Source organism: Lagopus muta, chromosome 2, assembly GCF_023343835.1.
Source record: "Lagopus muta isolate bLagMut1 chromosome 2, bLagMut1 primary, whole genome shotgun sequence".
Lineage (NCBI taxonomy): Eukaryota > Metazoa > Chordata > Aves > Galliformes > Phasianidae > Lagopus > Lagopus muta.
Genome location: NC_064434.1, coordinates 93,196,375 through 93,213,752, shown reverse-complemented (window position 1 = coordinate 93,213,752; position 17,378 = coordinate 93,196,375). Strand labels below are relative to the sequence as shown.

Genomic DNA, 17,378 nt, shown 5'->3' with positions numbered 1-17,378 from the left:
AAGGTTCAATCTGACAATAACTAATGTGATCCACTGCTGGCATGAAGGGAAAAAATCCTCTTGCAGTTTACTTCCACCCCTCCCCTTCTTTCTGGGTGCTCACTGAACACCTGGTGCACAGTGCAGGGAGCTGTGCTGATGAGAAGCAGCTCATCTTTGTCTCCTTGTTTGCTCCTCACGTAGCTCAATGAATTCAGTCACTGCAGAGTGCAATGGAAAAGGAGCAGCAGGGGCTGCCATTCCCAGCAGCAGCTTGCAGGCTCAGTGTGCAAGCCACTGTTGTATACTTGGAAGCTGAGCACGCGTGTGAATACTATGAGTACTCCATCCCCAACAGCTCCTTGGGCACCCACGTCCACTTGGGATGGATGGTGTCAGATTTTCATTTTTATTTGTTTGCTCTACAGTTTGGCCAAGGACAGCTCTGTTATTTTGTTTGTGGAGAGAGTTCCTCAGTCAGCGTTCCTGCTGCACCACTCAGCATTGCAAGCTTGCAGCTCTACAGGAATTTGGCTGTCTCAGATCCAGCAAGCACAGGTATGTGATGGGTTACACCAAAAGATTTGGGGTATTGGTTACCTTGTCCTATAGGGTGTGATTCCTGACACAGGTTATTTTCCCCGACAGTACACACACCCCTTGCTTCTGTTTTTGTCTCCAAAAGAGCCTTGTGACGTTCAGGAGTTGTCTCCTGACTGGTGTTCATCAGGTCAGTACTGGGGCAGCCCTACGTAATATATTTACTGATCTGGATGAGGGGATTGAGTGCACCCTTGCTAAGTTTGCAGATGACACCAAGTTGCGAGGAAGTGCCAATCTGCCTGAGGGTAGGAAGGTCCTGCAGGGGGATCTGGGCAGGTTGGATCAATGAGCTGAGAGCAATTGTGTGAGCTACAACAAGACCGAGGGTTGGGTCCTGCACTTCAGTTACAAAAACCCCATGTATTGGTACAGGCTTGGGGCAGAGTGGCAGGAAAGACATGGAGGAAAAGGATCTGGGGCTGTTAGCTGGCAGCTGGCTGAAAATGAGCTAGGAGTGTGCCCAGGTGGCCAAGAAGGCCAGTGGCCTCTTGTCCCAGGTAACAGTGATAGGACAAGAGGTCACGGCCTTAAGTTGCACATGGGGAGGTTGAAGTTGGATATTAGGAAACATTTGTTCTCAGAAAGAGTGGTGATGCATTGGCACAAGTTGTCTGAGTGGAGGCACTGTCCCTGGAAGTGTTCAAGAGCTGGGCTGATGTGGTACTAAGGAACATGGCTTAGCAGGCACGGTGAGGATAGGCTGACAGTTGGACTGGATGATATTACTGGTCTTCTGATTCTATTATCTGGAGTCTGACAGCTTGCTCTGCTCATAAGCAGGAAGAGCTGCCTTAAGATACGCATACACTAATATGGTCGTTAAAAAATGCCCCCCTTTGAGGGGCTTTTTCTTTATATATTTCTTATGTGCTAACTTCACACTGTCCCATGTGGGAAAAGGCTGCTGGTTTAGTGCTCTCTAGTTCCCTTCGCTGCACCCGTGGCTCTCAGGGGCTATGGCCACTCCGAGGTCAGCAGCCCATCCCTGTCTGCATCACGAAAACAACTCTCGGCTCCATAGCAGCGCAGAGCAGAAATGGGAACTTTTATTTATTTTTCTCTCTCAAAAAGTAACAGCAGTCCCCTCCCCACCCCCATCCTCCCTAGAACAGTGCATTCGGTCGGCTTGATGGCTTAAAAAGGTTAAATAGAAGCTGTAAACAATGTAACACGGTGCCGGCAACCGGCGCAGCCGCCCCCATCTCCCGGTCATAAATAGGCGCAGTCCCTCCGGGATAAAGTGCAAGAGGCGCGGGCAGGGCAGGGCCGGGCGGCCGTCAGAGGGCTCGGAAGGCGCCGAGGGCGTTCTCCTCCCACTCCATTCCCGGCTCCGAGAAGCCACCGCCGGCCGGGAGGGGGAACGCGGGGCGGGGCGGGTAGGACCCTGCCGGGGCGCCTCCGCTCCCCGCGTGCGGACGCGGCACTGGGCCGGGCGGGCCGGCGGCGCGGGGCGGCCACTCTCGGCGCTCCTCCTGGGCCCGGAGCATTGGGGCCGCGCCGCACGGCGGGCGCTGGGGCGGCGGGGCGGGGGGACCCGGCCGGGGCGGCCCCCGCTGCCGGCGAGACTTGGCGCGGCGGTTCTGGAACCAGACCTGGGGAGAGAGGGCGGCCGTGAGGGCGCGGCGAGGGCGGGCGGCGAGGAGGGCGGGCACCCGCCGCCCCTCACCTGGATGCGAGACTCAGGGATCTGCGTGGCGTCGGCCAGCCGCTCCCGCAGGTAGATGTCGGGGTACATGGTGTCCTGGAACACCAGCTCCAGCGTCTCCAGCTGCGCCGCCGTGAAGCTCGTCCGTTTCCGACGTTGCGCCGATGGAGCTCCCTCCGCCGCCGGGGGCGGCGCCGCGAGGGGCGCCGGGGCAGCCCCGGGCCCTCCCCCGCTGCCCCCGACCGTCCCGCACAGCCACCGGCCCGGCGGGCAGGAGGGCGGCACCGCGGGCAGCTCCGCCGGGGGCGGCCCGAAGCGCAGCGCGGCCATGGCGGCGGGCCAGGAGGGGTCCGGGCGCCCGCAGGGCTTTATAGCCGGGAGGGGACCGGCGGGGGCGGGGGTGCCGAAGGGAGGCGGCCCCGGCCCGGGGGGTCCGGCGCGGAGCCGGGACCGCAGCTCCCTCGGTGCCACGGGGTTGGTGTCGCACCGCTGGGTCGTGTGTGGTACCGAGTCTGGGCGGCGCTGCTGTGGGGTTTGCATCCTGCAAGCGAGGTGCGTGCTGTCAGCTGTGCGAGCTGCAGGTGAACGCACCTGGAGAGCCCCAGAGTTCAGCTTGCAGCGGGCAGAGCCGAGTCTTGCCACCACCCTTCCCACCCCTGTGCCTGCGAGGAGCCATGTCCGGCTGCAGCACGGCCACCATCGGAACGTGAGATGTACAGGTTGTCCTCAGCGAACTGTGTTAGATGCTGCTCCCTCTGAAGGGACGGCGTGCTGAGCATCAGCTCTGAAAGAGCTTTTATGCATAAGGCGTTTGTACCTTCGTGCTTTCGCACGCACACATGATGATCAGGTACTTTCAGTAATGTAGGCTTTCTCCCACCATCTCTCCCCATAATGCCAGCAACCTCCCACCAGCTCCCACAGAGCTTCACCCCAGTACCGGTGAGCATCACGTGGTGCTTGCATCTGCCCCGTGCTGTGCTGGCTAGGAATTCAAAGTCCTGAGGAGGATATTGAGACTCTTTCCCTCTCTAGTTCTGCACCCTGTCATTACTTCTGTTCTGGCTGGGCACAAAGAAGGATCCTACCTCTCGCCTTGAAAAGCAGAATCTACCATCAGTCCAGAAGTGAATGGCTTTTTTGAATTAATACATCTGAAATTGAGATAGCCATTTCTAAATATGGAACGCAGCAACAAAAGCAGGTGGAGAGCATGCTGCCATGTCACTGCTGCCATCAGCAGGCACCTAGCACTGTAAGGAGGGCTCTGAAACGCTGCAGCTTTAAAGAGGCATTTGCTGGCCTGCTCCACTTCCAGGCTGCTTGGACTCTCTCCAATTGCTGTGGGTCATAGAGTCAACTTTAACCATGTGCACTGACATGTCTCCTTACTGATTGTTGGAGCTGAGTTTTGGGTAGACTCCTGGAATGCCTGCAGATATAAGCAGCAGCATGGCATTTGGTCATATCTTAAATGCTTTCCTTGGGATACCTAGTGCCTGTAGCCGTGTTGCTGCTCTGCCTGGAGGGGATGAAGCATTGCCATGCAGTGGTTTGTCAGTCACTAGGATACATGTCCTGTGTGTGAACCTCTCTTGCTTTTTACTCCTTCATTTGCTTTGTGCTGGGATTCTGCAGGCAGGGCACTCTGGTATGATCATTTTTTGTTCTACCAAGTGTACGATACGGGAGGGGGATGTTCTTAATGGGAATGTTCTCATTTCTAAAAACCATGTTGAACTTTTTAAGAGCACAAATTTAGGTCTCTCATCTACTTGAGTGTTTTCGCAAATCTTGATGTCTTGGAGATCCCAATGTATGTGTTATCTTTAATGGAAGGTAGCCAGCAGGTTCAGAAGATGGTGAGAGAAGCCTGACATAAGAAGTAGCAATGGTCGTGCACCCAGTTTCATCTCCTTAGAGAAATGTTAAGAAAAAAAGTGAAAACACATTTTTGCTGTAAAAGCTAAAATTTAATAAAAATTCTTCTTCTGAAGAAGCAGCAGCAGCAGTGCCTGTATAACTGATACTAGTTTGGGGGGGGGGGGGGGGGAGGGAAGAAAAAGGAAATTAGTTGTAGACCAGAGACATTTTTATGGGTGTGTAAGTGTGTTTGCTCCAGAGTTTCTTCTGGCATGACAGTGTCATGTAATTTCCAGCTTCCCCATCAGACCCCGATACCAACAGCCATTAATGTAAACCAGGCTCAGGTTTTGATGGCTTTTCCTTTCTGCCTAAGAGGAAATCTTTAGAATGAATGCTTGATTTCTCTCTAATTGCTCCTAGCTAACATGTAACTCCTCTGACAAAGCTCCTTACAACCTCCAAAAGCTTTTAGAGGTTTTTCAGGTTTTCCTAATGCATATGTACCGACATCTATGTATTTTTAGACACATCTGTGCCATTAAGTTGATCTCACCATGATCTCATGTTGATCATTTACAGCTGTCCTTTGGCAGTGTTGGTGTTGCCAGCTCTCAGGCTGCAAAGAGGAAGAGCTCGACGGATTGAGCTGCACCTTGTCCTCACTCTGAGACTGTTTGCAGATGTGTAGAACTGTATTCCTGAGACCACTGAGACCTCAGTCATGGGTCTTCAGCTGTGGCTCTGAAAGCTGAGGTCTTCTGGTCACTGTGGGACTCCACACATCATCCTCACACATCATCCTCTGCTCTAAATGTGTTCCAGAGCAGTCAGACCCCGTTGATACCAGACCTGTGTAGGACATGTTCATACAGCTGTGCAGTGCCGTAAGGATTTCAGGTCACCAGGTAAAGGTCCAGTCCTGCTCAGTGGCTGCATACCACATTTTTGGGGTTAAAATAAATGGGATCTGACTTTTTTGAAGGATGATTCTATCATGCTTTTCTATTATTAATCACATCTATGTATACATGTGGTTTTATTTGAGAATTGGAATGCTGCCTTTCTGCTTTCAACATCCAGGCACCGGTAGCACCCTGTGACTCACTCCCTGTGTTTGGGAGGGAGGTGTGACCTGGTTGGGTGAACCATTTCCTATAAGGTGTGAGACGTGGCTTCAGGACCTCATGGTGCATTCGTGTATTCCGTCCCGGGGAGTCGATAAGAGCTGCAGACATACAGCAGGCTTGGAAGAAAGCGGTAGGAAAGGCACAAAGACCTCGCAAATACATATGAAAGGATCAAGGGTCTGCGTGTGTTAAATCCCAACAGGAACAGATTTGGGGTGAGATGTCCGGCTTCAGAGGGAACTCATACACTGCAAAGGGGCAAAAGCAGAGTATGTCTGACTGCTGGCAGCTGGCTCCCTACCTTACGAGTGAGGAAGGTAGAGGATTTGGGAGAGGGAAGGAGATAAAAGCAAACGGCAGAGATAGTGTCAGGAATGTGAAAAGGAGAAGGCAGAAGGGAGCATGCCACCTGGAGGCACGCAGCCTGGTTGGAAGGCACCTGGGTATTTAGGGGTGAATTAAAACTCTGTGAAACCTGAGCCTGTCCTTGAGTTTGGAGATGTCCTGAGAACGGCCAGATGCACACACCTGGCAATCAGTCACGGTGCTTCAGAAGTGAGAGAGCAGACTCAAAGATATTTTAGCAGCAAACCTTAGGCTGAAGCAAGTCCTGTTGACGCTTGTTTTCTCTGTGCCCTCTCTAGTTTTATAGTGTGATGCTGTGGGAGAACTTATAGCGTGTATTTAACTGACTTCTTCCTGTTGCCTGCTCATTCACATCCTCTGAATGAGGTCTGTAGAACAGTCATGTTCTGTTCTTACAGGTATTTTCCTTTAAAGAAGGAATTTTTTTTAATATTTGTTGATGTGTGCATTTGTACATATAAAATTATTATCTTGCCTGAACTTCCAGTGACCTTTAGTTAATTCACAGCACAAACAAAGGAGAATCTCTGTCTCTGCAGATGAATAACAAGAAGAAAGGAAGATGAGAAGGGGAGTGTTAAGTTAAAAAAACAGAGCCCTGTTTTTCTCCTTGTGCTGCAACTCAGCTCTTTACCTGGAGCCACTCTGCAGGGTGCAGTCAGAATGTGCAAACCCAGCAAGGCTGGCAGGAAATGGCAGGGTGATATGTAGCACAGGGGCTACATCTTCTTTAACAGCATTGAATAATTAACAGGCTCTGAAGAGTCCCCTATCTACTGCTTTTAGACTTCCTGGTCTTAGCAAGCAGTGTTAAGGCATTGTTTTCTACCACTGTTTGGCAGGCTCCTAAGCCCTCCTCATTCCACATGTGATGAAGTCTTTCTTCTATCTATCCCAGCTTGACAAATGGCAATCACGAGATTTTCTGGTTTTGTCTTGCAGTGTTTGGTATCTTAGTGCCTTCAGCTTCTGAAATCAATAGATTCTATGAGAATCTCGATTTTTATCTTGTTGTTGTTGTTGTTTTAAAGCTAATGTCTTGTGGTTATGAAGAGAAGAACCCAAATACGAAGCAAACTCTCTTCTGATCGTTCACATCAGAAAGCAATGGGAAGCACCAGCACTCTCCTGGTAAGGCTGGATGCCCATTACAAGGTTGACACAGAGCCAACGTCTTTCCCTTGGCTGCTCTGTTCTGTTACACCACACAAATCTTTCTTTTCTGAGTGGTATTAACTGCAAATTTCTTCAGCCCTGTTCTTCCCTTCTGCTGCTGGAGTGTGTGTACTTGCTGCATGCCAAGGTTGATGCTCAGGTTTTGTTCTTATCATTTAGTCTACATGTTTCTGTTCTTCTTTTCTGGTTGGTTTTAGAGACAAGTAACTGTTGGTCTCTTTTTTTGGCACTTGCAAAAAAGTAGTTTTGCTTTTCTTTGGCATTTTTTCCTTTCTGGGGTGTTTTATTTCAGGCCCCTGTACAGCTGGGAAGTTTTTCGGTTTTAAGATGTAGGTGGAGTGAGGGAAGTTCCACCCGAGCTGAGGATTTGTGGCTGATGATTAATTAAATCAGCAATTTCTGATGTTCAGAGCTGGGGTGTGCAGCAGTTACTATGTCATTTGATGAGGTAATTCTCTTCCATGCATTAATTGACTCATATTACCTTGCTATTTAAAATTGCACTGAAGAAAAGCAAAAGAAAGATAATTCTATGTAACAAATTCAGTAGGCATTATTTCTGTGGGTTATCCTGATTTTTATAAGCATGATTATAGGCATGATTTTCTGGCATCTGATGCTGAAGCTCCATGTGCTTGCATAGGAAAGTATCTCTTTTATCCTCTCCAGCTGCTCTTCTGCCCCATGTCAGCAGCCCAATACAACCCTAAGGACTGCCTTGCTCCTCACTGCAAACAGATTGCCTCCTCCTAGGCCCTATTCCTGCCCTGGTCCTGCCCAGTGCCCCAGGCATTTTTGCAAATTTGACTTTGGCCCTGTTTGTCAAAGGCACGGTGTTGTCACTTCTTTAGTCTGACCCTCTCCTTTGTTGTCAAGAGGTCTTCCTCTTTTTATTGGTAGCTTTATCTCTTTCTCGTTATCTTCTAGTCTTGTAGACTCTTTCCCCTCTCTTTTGCATTTAACCAAGCTTGTCTTATCAGTATTAGGGGATTTAAGACTTTTCTCTTTGACAGCTTTTCTTCCCCACTGCCTGGAAGTTTCTCTATGCCATCGGTCAGCAGGCCAAAGAGCAAATGCATTTGTTATTCAAAATGAGATAACTGCATCCATGCCCTGTATCCTTAGGAGAGAGCATTTGTCTTCTTCTACAGTCATATTTTTCACACCTGGGAAGTTGCCCTTACGTCTTTGAGGTAATAGAAGACATAAGGGAGTAATAAGAATTTTCTGCAGGGCTGACTGATCAACAAAGGGTGCAGCAGCATCACTGTCTGTGATTCTGTTTGGAGTTCCTCCATGACTATCACCACCCTTTGGCCTGGCCATCCATTCCTGAAATGTGAACACCAAGTCCTTATGACAGTGACTGGAAACTGCAAAACTGAACACAGTATCACATTAGTCACAGCATCACCTGGATATCTGAAATGTCATATGTGTCTTGGCCAGTGACAGTATGGCAGTATTAATGGTTTTCTGGCACTTTGAAAGTGCTGTCATCCTTACAAATCTTGCCAGGATGGAAAAAGCTGGGAAATTGAAAGGGGAGAAAATAAAGAGAGAAGTTTCACTCAGTTGAACTGTCCTTTCTCCTTGTTTTGTAAAGGAAGAGAATGCCTCCTGTGAAGCACGGTGAAGGCATGCCTGGAGGGCAGTGCTGCTGGCATCGTGGGGTCACTGTAGGGCAGCACTCTCAGCTACCCTGCATAACATAAAGCCAGGCCAGGAGAGCAGGCAGTGCATGCCTTGGCAAGGAGGTGGTGTGACACACTGGGCCAGATCCCCTCCTGTAGCACTAGGTGGGAGCACAGCATAAGCAGGGCGGCAACGACATTGGTGTGAGGCTGCAGTGGACTTTTTTGTTGCAGTGTCATATGCTTTAGGCAGAAATTCACTTGACCTTTTTTGGAAGGAAGAAGGCAGTGCTGATCATTCTTGGCCAGTGAATATGTGCTGAATATGTGCTAGTTCACTTGGTGAAGGTGACAATGAGTTTCCTAGCACAGAGAAGGCTTGTGTGCATGCAGCTTTCTCTTAAGGCCAGAGTGTGCCGTAACACCCCTCAGACAGTAAACAGTGCTGGACTGTGAAAGATGCTGTACTCATAACTTACACAGGATGTTTTTGGCATGCCATATAACCAGTGCCAAGGAAAGGTTTTCAGACTGTGGTGATGCTCTGTCTCCTCAGTTTTGCAGCCTTTGTTGATGAAGGTAACTTCTTGTTGCGATGGCAAATCCCTACAGGATGAAACAGGGCAGTTCAGGGGGATATGTTTCCCATGAGGGAAATCTCAGAAGAAAACAGGTGGAAACCAAACATTCTTTGGTCACAGAACCCAAGGAGAGGTGCAGTATGTGTCAAACCATGAAAGCTACTTCAGAAACCCAACCCATTCATATGGAGTATGTACAATAAGGTAGAAATCTTTTCCAACCTTACTGATTATAAAATCATCAAGCCCAATTGTCAAGTGCCAACTGTCAAGGAATCACCACAACTGTATATTAAACTTCAGACACGTGCACGCATGGCATGGATTTAGGACTTCTGGCGGCCAAACCTCACACAATGGGCACTGGTGAATCTGCTGTGCTAAAACTATTTGGCTGAGTTTCAGCCACCACTGTGACATTATTTCCATTGCCCTTGAGTTCTGTCTGGGTCTCCCCTAAGCCCAGCTTCATTATTTTCTTACTAGTGAGTAGCCTGCTGGTGGAAAGCACGCTCCTGAAAGCTCTGAAAGCTCATGCACTCAGGCTCATGAGGGAGGTCTGCTGTGGGATACTTCTCACCGATGAATTGTACTGCACAGTTGCTTTTACCCACTTCTAGCAGCATCACAGTGACACCAATATAAAAGCAGCAACTGTAATTTTAGAGGTTATGCTCTCTTGCTGTTTTCCAGAGGTGGTTGGCCTTCCTGGGGAAGCCTTTTGTAATGCATGCAGGGAAAAGAAGCAGCCATATCCCCATGCTTTTACTGCCTTTCTGGCATTGCACCGCTTCCTGTGACCCTCTCTCCTCCCAGCGATGCATGGCTTTAAGGCTGCATAGGCTGGGTGAATTATATTTTAGAGTGAGACTCTATTTAGCTGTGATGTCAACTGCAGCAAACTATAAAAAGATCAGTAATGCTCTTTGAAAGTGTAACAGCTGCTGCTCTACACCCTCTCTGCTGTATTATCACTCTGCCCTATTTCATGTGCCACACAGCCAACATAAACTATTGTAGCAATCATCTCATTATATAGCTCAAGGAATGCGGGATAAACTCTCTAGAAGCAAGGAGGAACTTGAGGTGAGCCAATCTGGGCAATTTTACACAGTTTGTTATCAAAAAAGTTATTTTATCTGGGCTTGCAATGTAGCATGCTTTTTCCTTAGCGCTTGACTGCATGCCATTAGCAATTCCAACACAATGACAGCAGATCCGCAAAGCTTTGCTTTGGGCAGCTTTGCTGGATGTTACTCACATACAGTTGTAAACTGAGCTCGTCTGGACTGCATGGAGTGAGTCCAGCAGTATATTACCTGGCATATGAAGCACATCTTTGTCCTTAGCTGGGTGTGACCACATGTTCAAAACCACATTCAGGGTTCCCCTAGAGTCAGAAAATAAATTCTGTTTATCCAGAGTGAGCAGACAGCAAGTAATAAATGTGGAATTGTGCTAGCAAAATACACTGTGGCAGTACTGGAAATGGGGTCTTGTCTGGGTCTCTGAATAAGGACTCTACCAAGATATATTTTCCTACTCTTGGAGAATAGGAAAAAAAAGTTGTCTCCTGGAGTAAGCTTCACTCCTGGAGACAACTTGTAAATGATGTTCTGATAAATGATGTTCAAGACGTGTGCTGAAGCAATATGAGAAGTGGAGCATTGCCAAGTGGCTTGGTCAGCTGTGGCAGCTGGGTGTGCATTAGCACAGACAGCAAAGTGTCGCCTTCAGGCTGATGGAAAGCAAAGTTCCAAACCTCCTCAGCTCCAGGTCCCTTCCTTGGTGGGACAAACCAATGCAAAAAGGCTGCTCTGTTGTATGTGGGTCAGTTGTGTTTGTTTTGTAGTGCAGATAGGGCCTTTGTAGTGGGGATGGAGAATGGCCTGTTTGTAAGTGACACGCAAAGTCCTTTGACACAGGTCTGAAGTGGCAGTGAGCTCACTTGTCTGAGAGGAAATGGTCGGCTTCCAACACGGCTGTTACCAAAGGTGACAAGACAGTTAGGCAATGTGAGGAGTGATTTTGCATCAGACAAAGCCTCTGGGCTGGAATCGAGCCCACCATGGCACAGGCCTGCCTGTGTCTGAGTCCTGCCTGAGCTCACTGAGCCCTGGCACCCAGCACTCATACAGGGACATTGCAGAGGTACCCAGAAATGAGAGCAAGTGGCCTGAAGACACACAGAAAGCTTGTGAGCAAGCCAAGGAGCAGCCTCAATGTCAGCTTCCTGGCTCTGTTGAAAATCCTTGGGGAGGCTCTCCTGCTTTCACTCACTTCCCACTGTTTGCAGGTGTGAGCAGTGTCTGGCAGCTCTGGTCTCACTTACGTGCAGGCTGGAGAAAAACAGACCCACCCCAGCTGTTTTCCGGCAGCAGTGCCACATCATGACCCCGTGGATTAATGAGCCCAGCAGAGGTTGCTGGGAGCAGGGTCTTGTCATTTAGGGTTTGCTTCTACTTCGTGATCCCAGAGGCACAAGCAGCAGGCAGCGCAGCGAGGCACTGCAATCACTTGATTACTTTGCTGTGGAAACTGCTCAACCAAAATGATCCCCGTGGATCTCTGGTTCTTTCTCAGCTCACTGAAAACAGATGTACTTCTCATACAAGTGCAGAGATGGTAGAAGGTTGTATATTTTTAATCAACAGTTCATGTTACAAGCTCATGCAAGAATCAGAACAGAGGTAAGTTCCTAGAGACCTCTAGGTCTGAACTGAAAGCACGAAGCGCAGCAGTGAGCCCAGTGGGGCTCAGCACCCAACCTCACAGTTCAGAAGATGAGTTCCTTCAAGAAACAGCTGTGAGTGCAAAATTAGCAGAATAAGGAGCAGAGAGAATTTGCTTCTTGTATGTGAAAATACCCATGCAAACATATACTGCACGGTTGCTTGAATAAACTTACACTGAAGGAGGCTGACATGTCAGCAGAGCTGAATTTACATGCTGCAGTGTGTAGCAATATGCTGTCAGGTTAAGAAGTGGCACATCCTTGTGTCCAGTCATGGATGCATAATGGTCTCACAGGGGGAGCTGAGTTGCTGTGAAATTTGAGGTTGTGGATTTTTAATGGCATCTGGAAATCAAGATACTGGAAATCCTCAAGCATTCAGTAACTCCCCAATCACAGCCTTCATTTATCCTGTAACACTCCACAGGTTAAGGCTTTCATATATCCATTGATAGCTGACAATTCGTTTTGTTAGAAACTGAGCAGTCTCCAGTCGGAATAGGGATGCCTGAGACCTTCTGTAAAGCTCTTGTCTACCTTTTTCTGAGGCTGTGCAATAGGTAAGTGGCTCCCGCATCTCCAGAATTGAAATCAGTAAGTCGCTGGCAGTGAGCTCATCTGTTGAAAGGAAAAATGCTGTGCAGTCCCACACTGGTGACAGGATGAAGCTGCCTGTCTCATGCAGTAGCCACAGGCTCCTGCTATCCTGGTCCTATGGCTATGGTTTTCCACAGTGACTAGTTCATGTAATCCTTTCACTACTTCTTTGCAGAGACTTGGAGCTTCACAATGTCAAAGGCAATTGCTGAACTAACTCTTGCCAACATGATAGAAGGTAAGATCTTGCAGAGGGCCACTGGGAAAAATAAGTGTTCTCTGAAAGCAGGTGTTCTCCTAATAGTGCATTTTACAAATTCCAAGGAAAAAAAAAGCTCCTTCAAAAAGAAAAAGTATACATATTTAAAATAAAAATTAAAAACTTGGATAATTTTGCAATTAATGCGTTGCTAAAACTGACCTGTTTTCTTGCAGCTAGAGAGATTTTCCTTTTGGACCTTTAGGACATTCCAGTCACCCTGATGGATGTTTTTCTCCCATCTATAAAGTTACTGTTAAGAAGATCAAAATGATTGGATTTTTTGTAGTGCATTAAGTTATTTGCCTTTACATAGAGAGTATTATTTTTGTCAAACCGGTCATGTTCAACACTTATTTGGTTTTGTGAAACTTGGGAGTCCTAATCAGGGCCAGAACCTCACTTTCATGATCAGAGCAGTCTGGGGACTGGGGCTGGAATGATGGTCCTCATGGTTTCCTTGCAACTCAGGATATTCTGTGACTCTGTGATTATTCTGTTTAGGTGATCAACAGTGAGATAATTACATTTCACATGAAAAATGACATGAGGGGTCATAATGAATGCCTGAGGACCTGGATTGGACATTTCACACCACAGGTTCAACCAGCTAAGATTGCTACTGCCCTCTTTTTGAATAGAGAAACTTAGCAAGAACTGGCTGCCTGTCCTTGGTAGCAGGGTGCTGGGAGGTGCTGGACACAGAGCTGCTGGTGCTTAGCAATCCATCTGGCAAAGGATTTTCTCATCCAGGTTTGATCTAGAAAGACATTTCAGTATCTGCTGGGAATTTCAGAGCCTGTCCTTCAACTGGAAAATGTAACAGTATTTCATTACATGTCTTATATATATGTGAGTGTGTTTTGTTCTCTGTGTTTTGCTGTTATATAAAGACTACACAACGATTACAATGATAAGCACTCCATGGAGTCCTGTAACAAAAGCAACACACAGGAGATTCACATTCACATCCTTTTGAGCCTAAAAGCTTGTCTCTACTAGAAAGACTTTGTTGCTGTGAGTGTCTCTGTGAGGTTAAAGATCTGGTCTTCCTGCCTGTGTCTGTAGAGCTGCATCTAAATGAAGGCTCTTATCAGTGTGACTGTGTCAGCAAAGGATGCAGCTCTTAACTCACATACTTACTCTAGTAAGGCTCTTCAAGTGTCAGGCAGTTTCTGGAGACAGAAGTAAGAGAATTGCTCCTTTCATTATGATGGCATATTATCTCGGGGGCCTAATGCTGGCATTTTGAGCATTAACCTCTGCTGTTCTAGGACTGCTGTGCAGAGGCACAGCACCACTGAATGATGCATTCAGACTCTTCTCTCCTGGGCTCAGAAATCCAGCCAGTGGGATGTAATCAACTCGGTTAAGATTCTCCTTTATAAACTTGTTTTCTACCTCTTGCTTTGTGTTTCCCTCCCAAAACTGCCTGTTATGCCAGCCACACCAGACCCTGTTTTGCATGAGATACGTGAGGTCCCCAGCTGATGACTCCATGACCACATCCAATTATTTGTTATTATGTCCTTTCCTTCCATACCCAAAGATTTCATTATCTTGCAGGAAAGCATACAAAAGGAAGAGGATTCATATCTCTCTGTATTCAAGAGGAGAAATACACGAGCTGTTCGGCAGCTCTCAAGTATCAGCAACATAGGGGTGAGAAGGTATGTAAATAAACTTCAGGCACTTTAAGCCAAAGGTGCTAGCTCAGGTGCCAGATGTGCCAGATGTGCCAGTCCTGAACTCAAGATGTGATGAAAAATGAGGATTTGGCAGGTTAAGGAAATCCTGTCTGTCATTTAACTCGTTCACACTTATCTCTTTGCAGCCCTTTGCCCTGGCAGTTGTACTGATTCAGTTTTTTATGTGACTGGACTACGTGCCAGACCTGGGAATAAAGCCACTTAAAAACAACAACAACAATAACAACACAGTATGGTGGAGATGGAAAAAAAAGGAGGGAGAGAGGCTCTATTTCCCTGAGATCCAGCACTGCCATTGTAACCCCACTGCACCAAAACAGCCTTCTGGAGTGATTGATGGGGAGAGGAGTCACAGACTCTCAAAGAGGGACTTCTGCAGGCCAAGGAAAGGCACAGTTTCAAGTGCAGCCTGGAAACAAACCTAGACTTGTTACTCTTTGTAACAAATGCTCTCATGTTATGAAATTATATTATTGCTTATCTCCTTTGAGGATATCCTACTCATACACAATTGAGAGAAAATGAAAGTCCTGTCTCAGTAATTTGTCCATTGATGCCCAATAAGAAACAGGAGTGAGCAGGTTGTTTCCATCTTTGTTTAGGCACTTTGCTCCCCATAATCTGCCCTTACTTATTATCCTGGATGAAAAACAAAAAAATAAGAAAATGATACCTGATAACTGTCACCATTTTGGTGGGACTTTCGTGATTCTCAGGGGTTCTGAGCTGTGCGCTAGACTTCAGTCTGTGTTTGTTGCCACTGTGAACACAAAAACCATAAAGGGATGGAAGAGAATAGATTCAGTTCTGCTGTGCAGGATCTGCCTGTCCACTAGCAGTCCACGTATCAGAAGAAATTGAAATTGCCTGCTCTAATGCAATTCTCTGAGCACAGATTAAGGGAGATAAAAATACTCTTTCTGCACTGAGAATATGTCTGTTAGAGCAGAAGAACACAGGTAGGAAAGCAAGCTGCCTAGAGATCTGGTTATTTCAGTGACAGCAGGGGAGCTGGATTGATCTAGCTGCTTCTTAGGTGCAGTCTGGTATTACGGCTGAGTTTGTCTACAAGCTAGTTGCTGTCCTTGTTTCCCATTTACACTGCTTTCCTTAAATTGCATCTAGTGCTGTGTGGCCACAGGGCAAAATCTGCTCATCAGAGCAGCAGAAAACTAACCATGAAAATGAATAGTTTTCAGCCAGATGGGCCAGCTGAATCAACTCACCCAGAATTCACTCCATCACTGGATTCAGCTCAAGGGAGAAGGATGGAGAACACAGCTGGAAGCAGTAATGGAGTGAGATCACCACTATTTGGCATTAGCTTGCAGCTCTAACTTCAAGGATGACCTGCCTCTATCCTCCCTTCCCTGCTCCGAGCAGCACGCTCCTGCCACTTCCAGTGCTTGCTTGACCTCAGGGAACTAGGCCTCTAAGTCAGCAGCAAACTAACCCAGCACCCTAGAAACAGAGTATTCTGCCTGCTTAATTAGGTGAAGGATGGAGGTGGGATGAGTGTAAGTCCTGGCGCAAGGATGCTGATGAGCTTGTGTGGTGTCTGTGACTGGGAGGAGGCCAGGGTGGCTCCTTCTGACAGCAGCCTTTTCACAACAGCTCATTTTCAATTCAACCCAAAGAAGGAAAATAAACAGCATGAAAAAAAGAGAGCCACAGCTGAGCAAATGGGAACCAACTGTACAACTCTCCGTTGAAAAGCATTCACCTCATCATTAGGTGAAGAAGGACAGGCTTAATGCACAGTTTTGAAAGGTGTGTTACCCGTCTGGTTGCTGGATGGCAGGGAGCGATGTGAATAGCACCACTTAGTGCCTGCATAGCTCTGCTCTCCCCAGATCACAGGCAGGAGGCTCAGCAAACGGTTTTGAAAAGAAAGCACCTTTCTGCCTATTAGTCCCTGTGCTATTGGGTGCCTGGAAGACCCAAAGGCAGATATAGCTCTTTTAAAAATCAAGGCAAAAGGAAAAAATACAAGAGGGCAGAAGCTGTGTAACAGCAAAGCGTGGAGGAGGATGCTGCTGTTTTCTGAAATACCAGCAGAACTCAGGGCAGGGTCATGCTGGCCCTGCAGGGCCCCTTGGGAACACATGCTAGTGGGGTTTAGACCCTGAACCAGAGGGCAGTGCCCTTCTGGAGGTGTTTCAAAAGAGCACCAAAAAGTGCTCTGACCTTACGTGAATGTAAGTCATTGTTCTGGTTGATTCAGTTTTTCTGTGGGCAGATAGCCAACAATGCAATCACTAATTGCACTGATTTCCATGTCCTCTCTTCTGTAAAATCAGTTTATTAGAGGAGTTGGTTAAATTCAGGAAGTGCTTAAATTCCTAACCATATCTTGCTTAGCAAGAACTTATTGATAACAGTGCTGTACTGCTCTCAGCTCATGTGCCTGTAAAGAGCATGATTGGTTACAGAGCTGTACAGTTGCGGATGCAATTGCATCAGCTAAGATATATTAAACTGGTATAATTATTTTATTAGCCTGAATTGTTCTTTTATGATCATCTGTATCTGTTATAACTGCATCCATCCTAAGGAACATTTGCTCTCTGTCAGAATGAGAATATAATGGGAAGATAGCCTTCCACACGTGTATTTTTCCTTATGAGTCTCTCCAGCACTCTGTCAATAAAGCTGCTTTTCAGCAGTGTTTGCTGACACTGTGAAAAAGGTATTGCCAGACTCTACATCTGATTAACCGTTATCCCACAGCTCATGTCATAATTTAAAGAAGTCAGCGTGAACGTCACCATAAATTACTCTATAAATACAAGGCAGCAAGCAGCACAGTGAGCTGTGTTACCTTTGAAGTAAAGACGGGTATTGTGCACCCTGCCGTGTAGAGGTCCCAGAAGGGATCCAATGTGTTGTAAAGGTTGCTGCTGTACTGCAGTCATTCAGTCGTCCAACAGGATGTGAAACACACAGCAGTGTTTGTTCTTGCGTGCAAGGCGAGATTACACTGTGCTTTACTGGAAGAAAAAATAGAACAGTGCTATGGTTATTCTCAGGCATCAACAAAAACAATCCACTGCTTTCTAGTAAAAAACTTCCATATATTTTTTTCTTTCTCTTCGTTCCTGC

The 17,378-nt window shown here is 47.2% G+C and overlaps 2 protein-coding genes and 1 long non-coding RNA gene across 5 annotated transcripts in view; 2 read left to right on the top strand and 1 right to left on the bottom strand.

Annotated features, from left to right (window-relative positions):
- The window catches only part of LIN9 (lin-9 DREAM MuvB core complex component), a 38,737-nt gene extending 38,502 nt beyond the window's left edge, over positions 1 to 235 (top strand). The window contains exon 16 of the mRNA XM_048937527.1: positions 184 to 235. The gene's annotated coding sequence lies outside the window, so the exon portion shown is untranslated. The remainder of the gene's footprint in view (positions 1 to 183) is intronic.
- Positions 236 to 448: 213 nt separating this feature from the next.
- Positions 449 to 17,208, top strand: LOC125689855 (uncharacterized). Of its 3 annotated transcripts, none has more exons than XR_007375430.1 (4): positions 449 to 537; positions 4,673 to 12,546; positions 13,072 to 14,237; positions 14,402 to 17,208. It is a non-coding gene; the product is annotated as an uncharacterized LOC125689855 (long non-coding RNA). The 3 variants fall into 3 exon arrangements; XR_007375431.1 differs by having other exon boundaries at positions 4,673 to 13,167; positions 14,134 to 14,237; XR_007375429.1 differs by having other exon boundaries at positions 4,673 to 14,237.
- On the bottom strand, positions 551 to 2,557 carry MIXL1 (Mix paired-like homeobox). Its single transcript, XM_048937539.1, has 2 exons — positions 2,249 to 2,557; positions 551 to 2,174 (listed from the first exon to the last, which is right to left on the bottom strand). Exons 1-2 carry the CDS (start codon positions 2,555 to 2,557, stop codon positions 1,860 to 1,862), a joined length of 624 nt encoding a protein of 207 aa, XP_048793496.1. The 3' UTR covers positions 551 to 1,859.
- Positions 17,209 to 17,378: the final 170 nt, after the last annotated feature.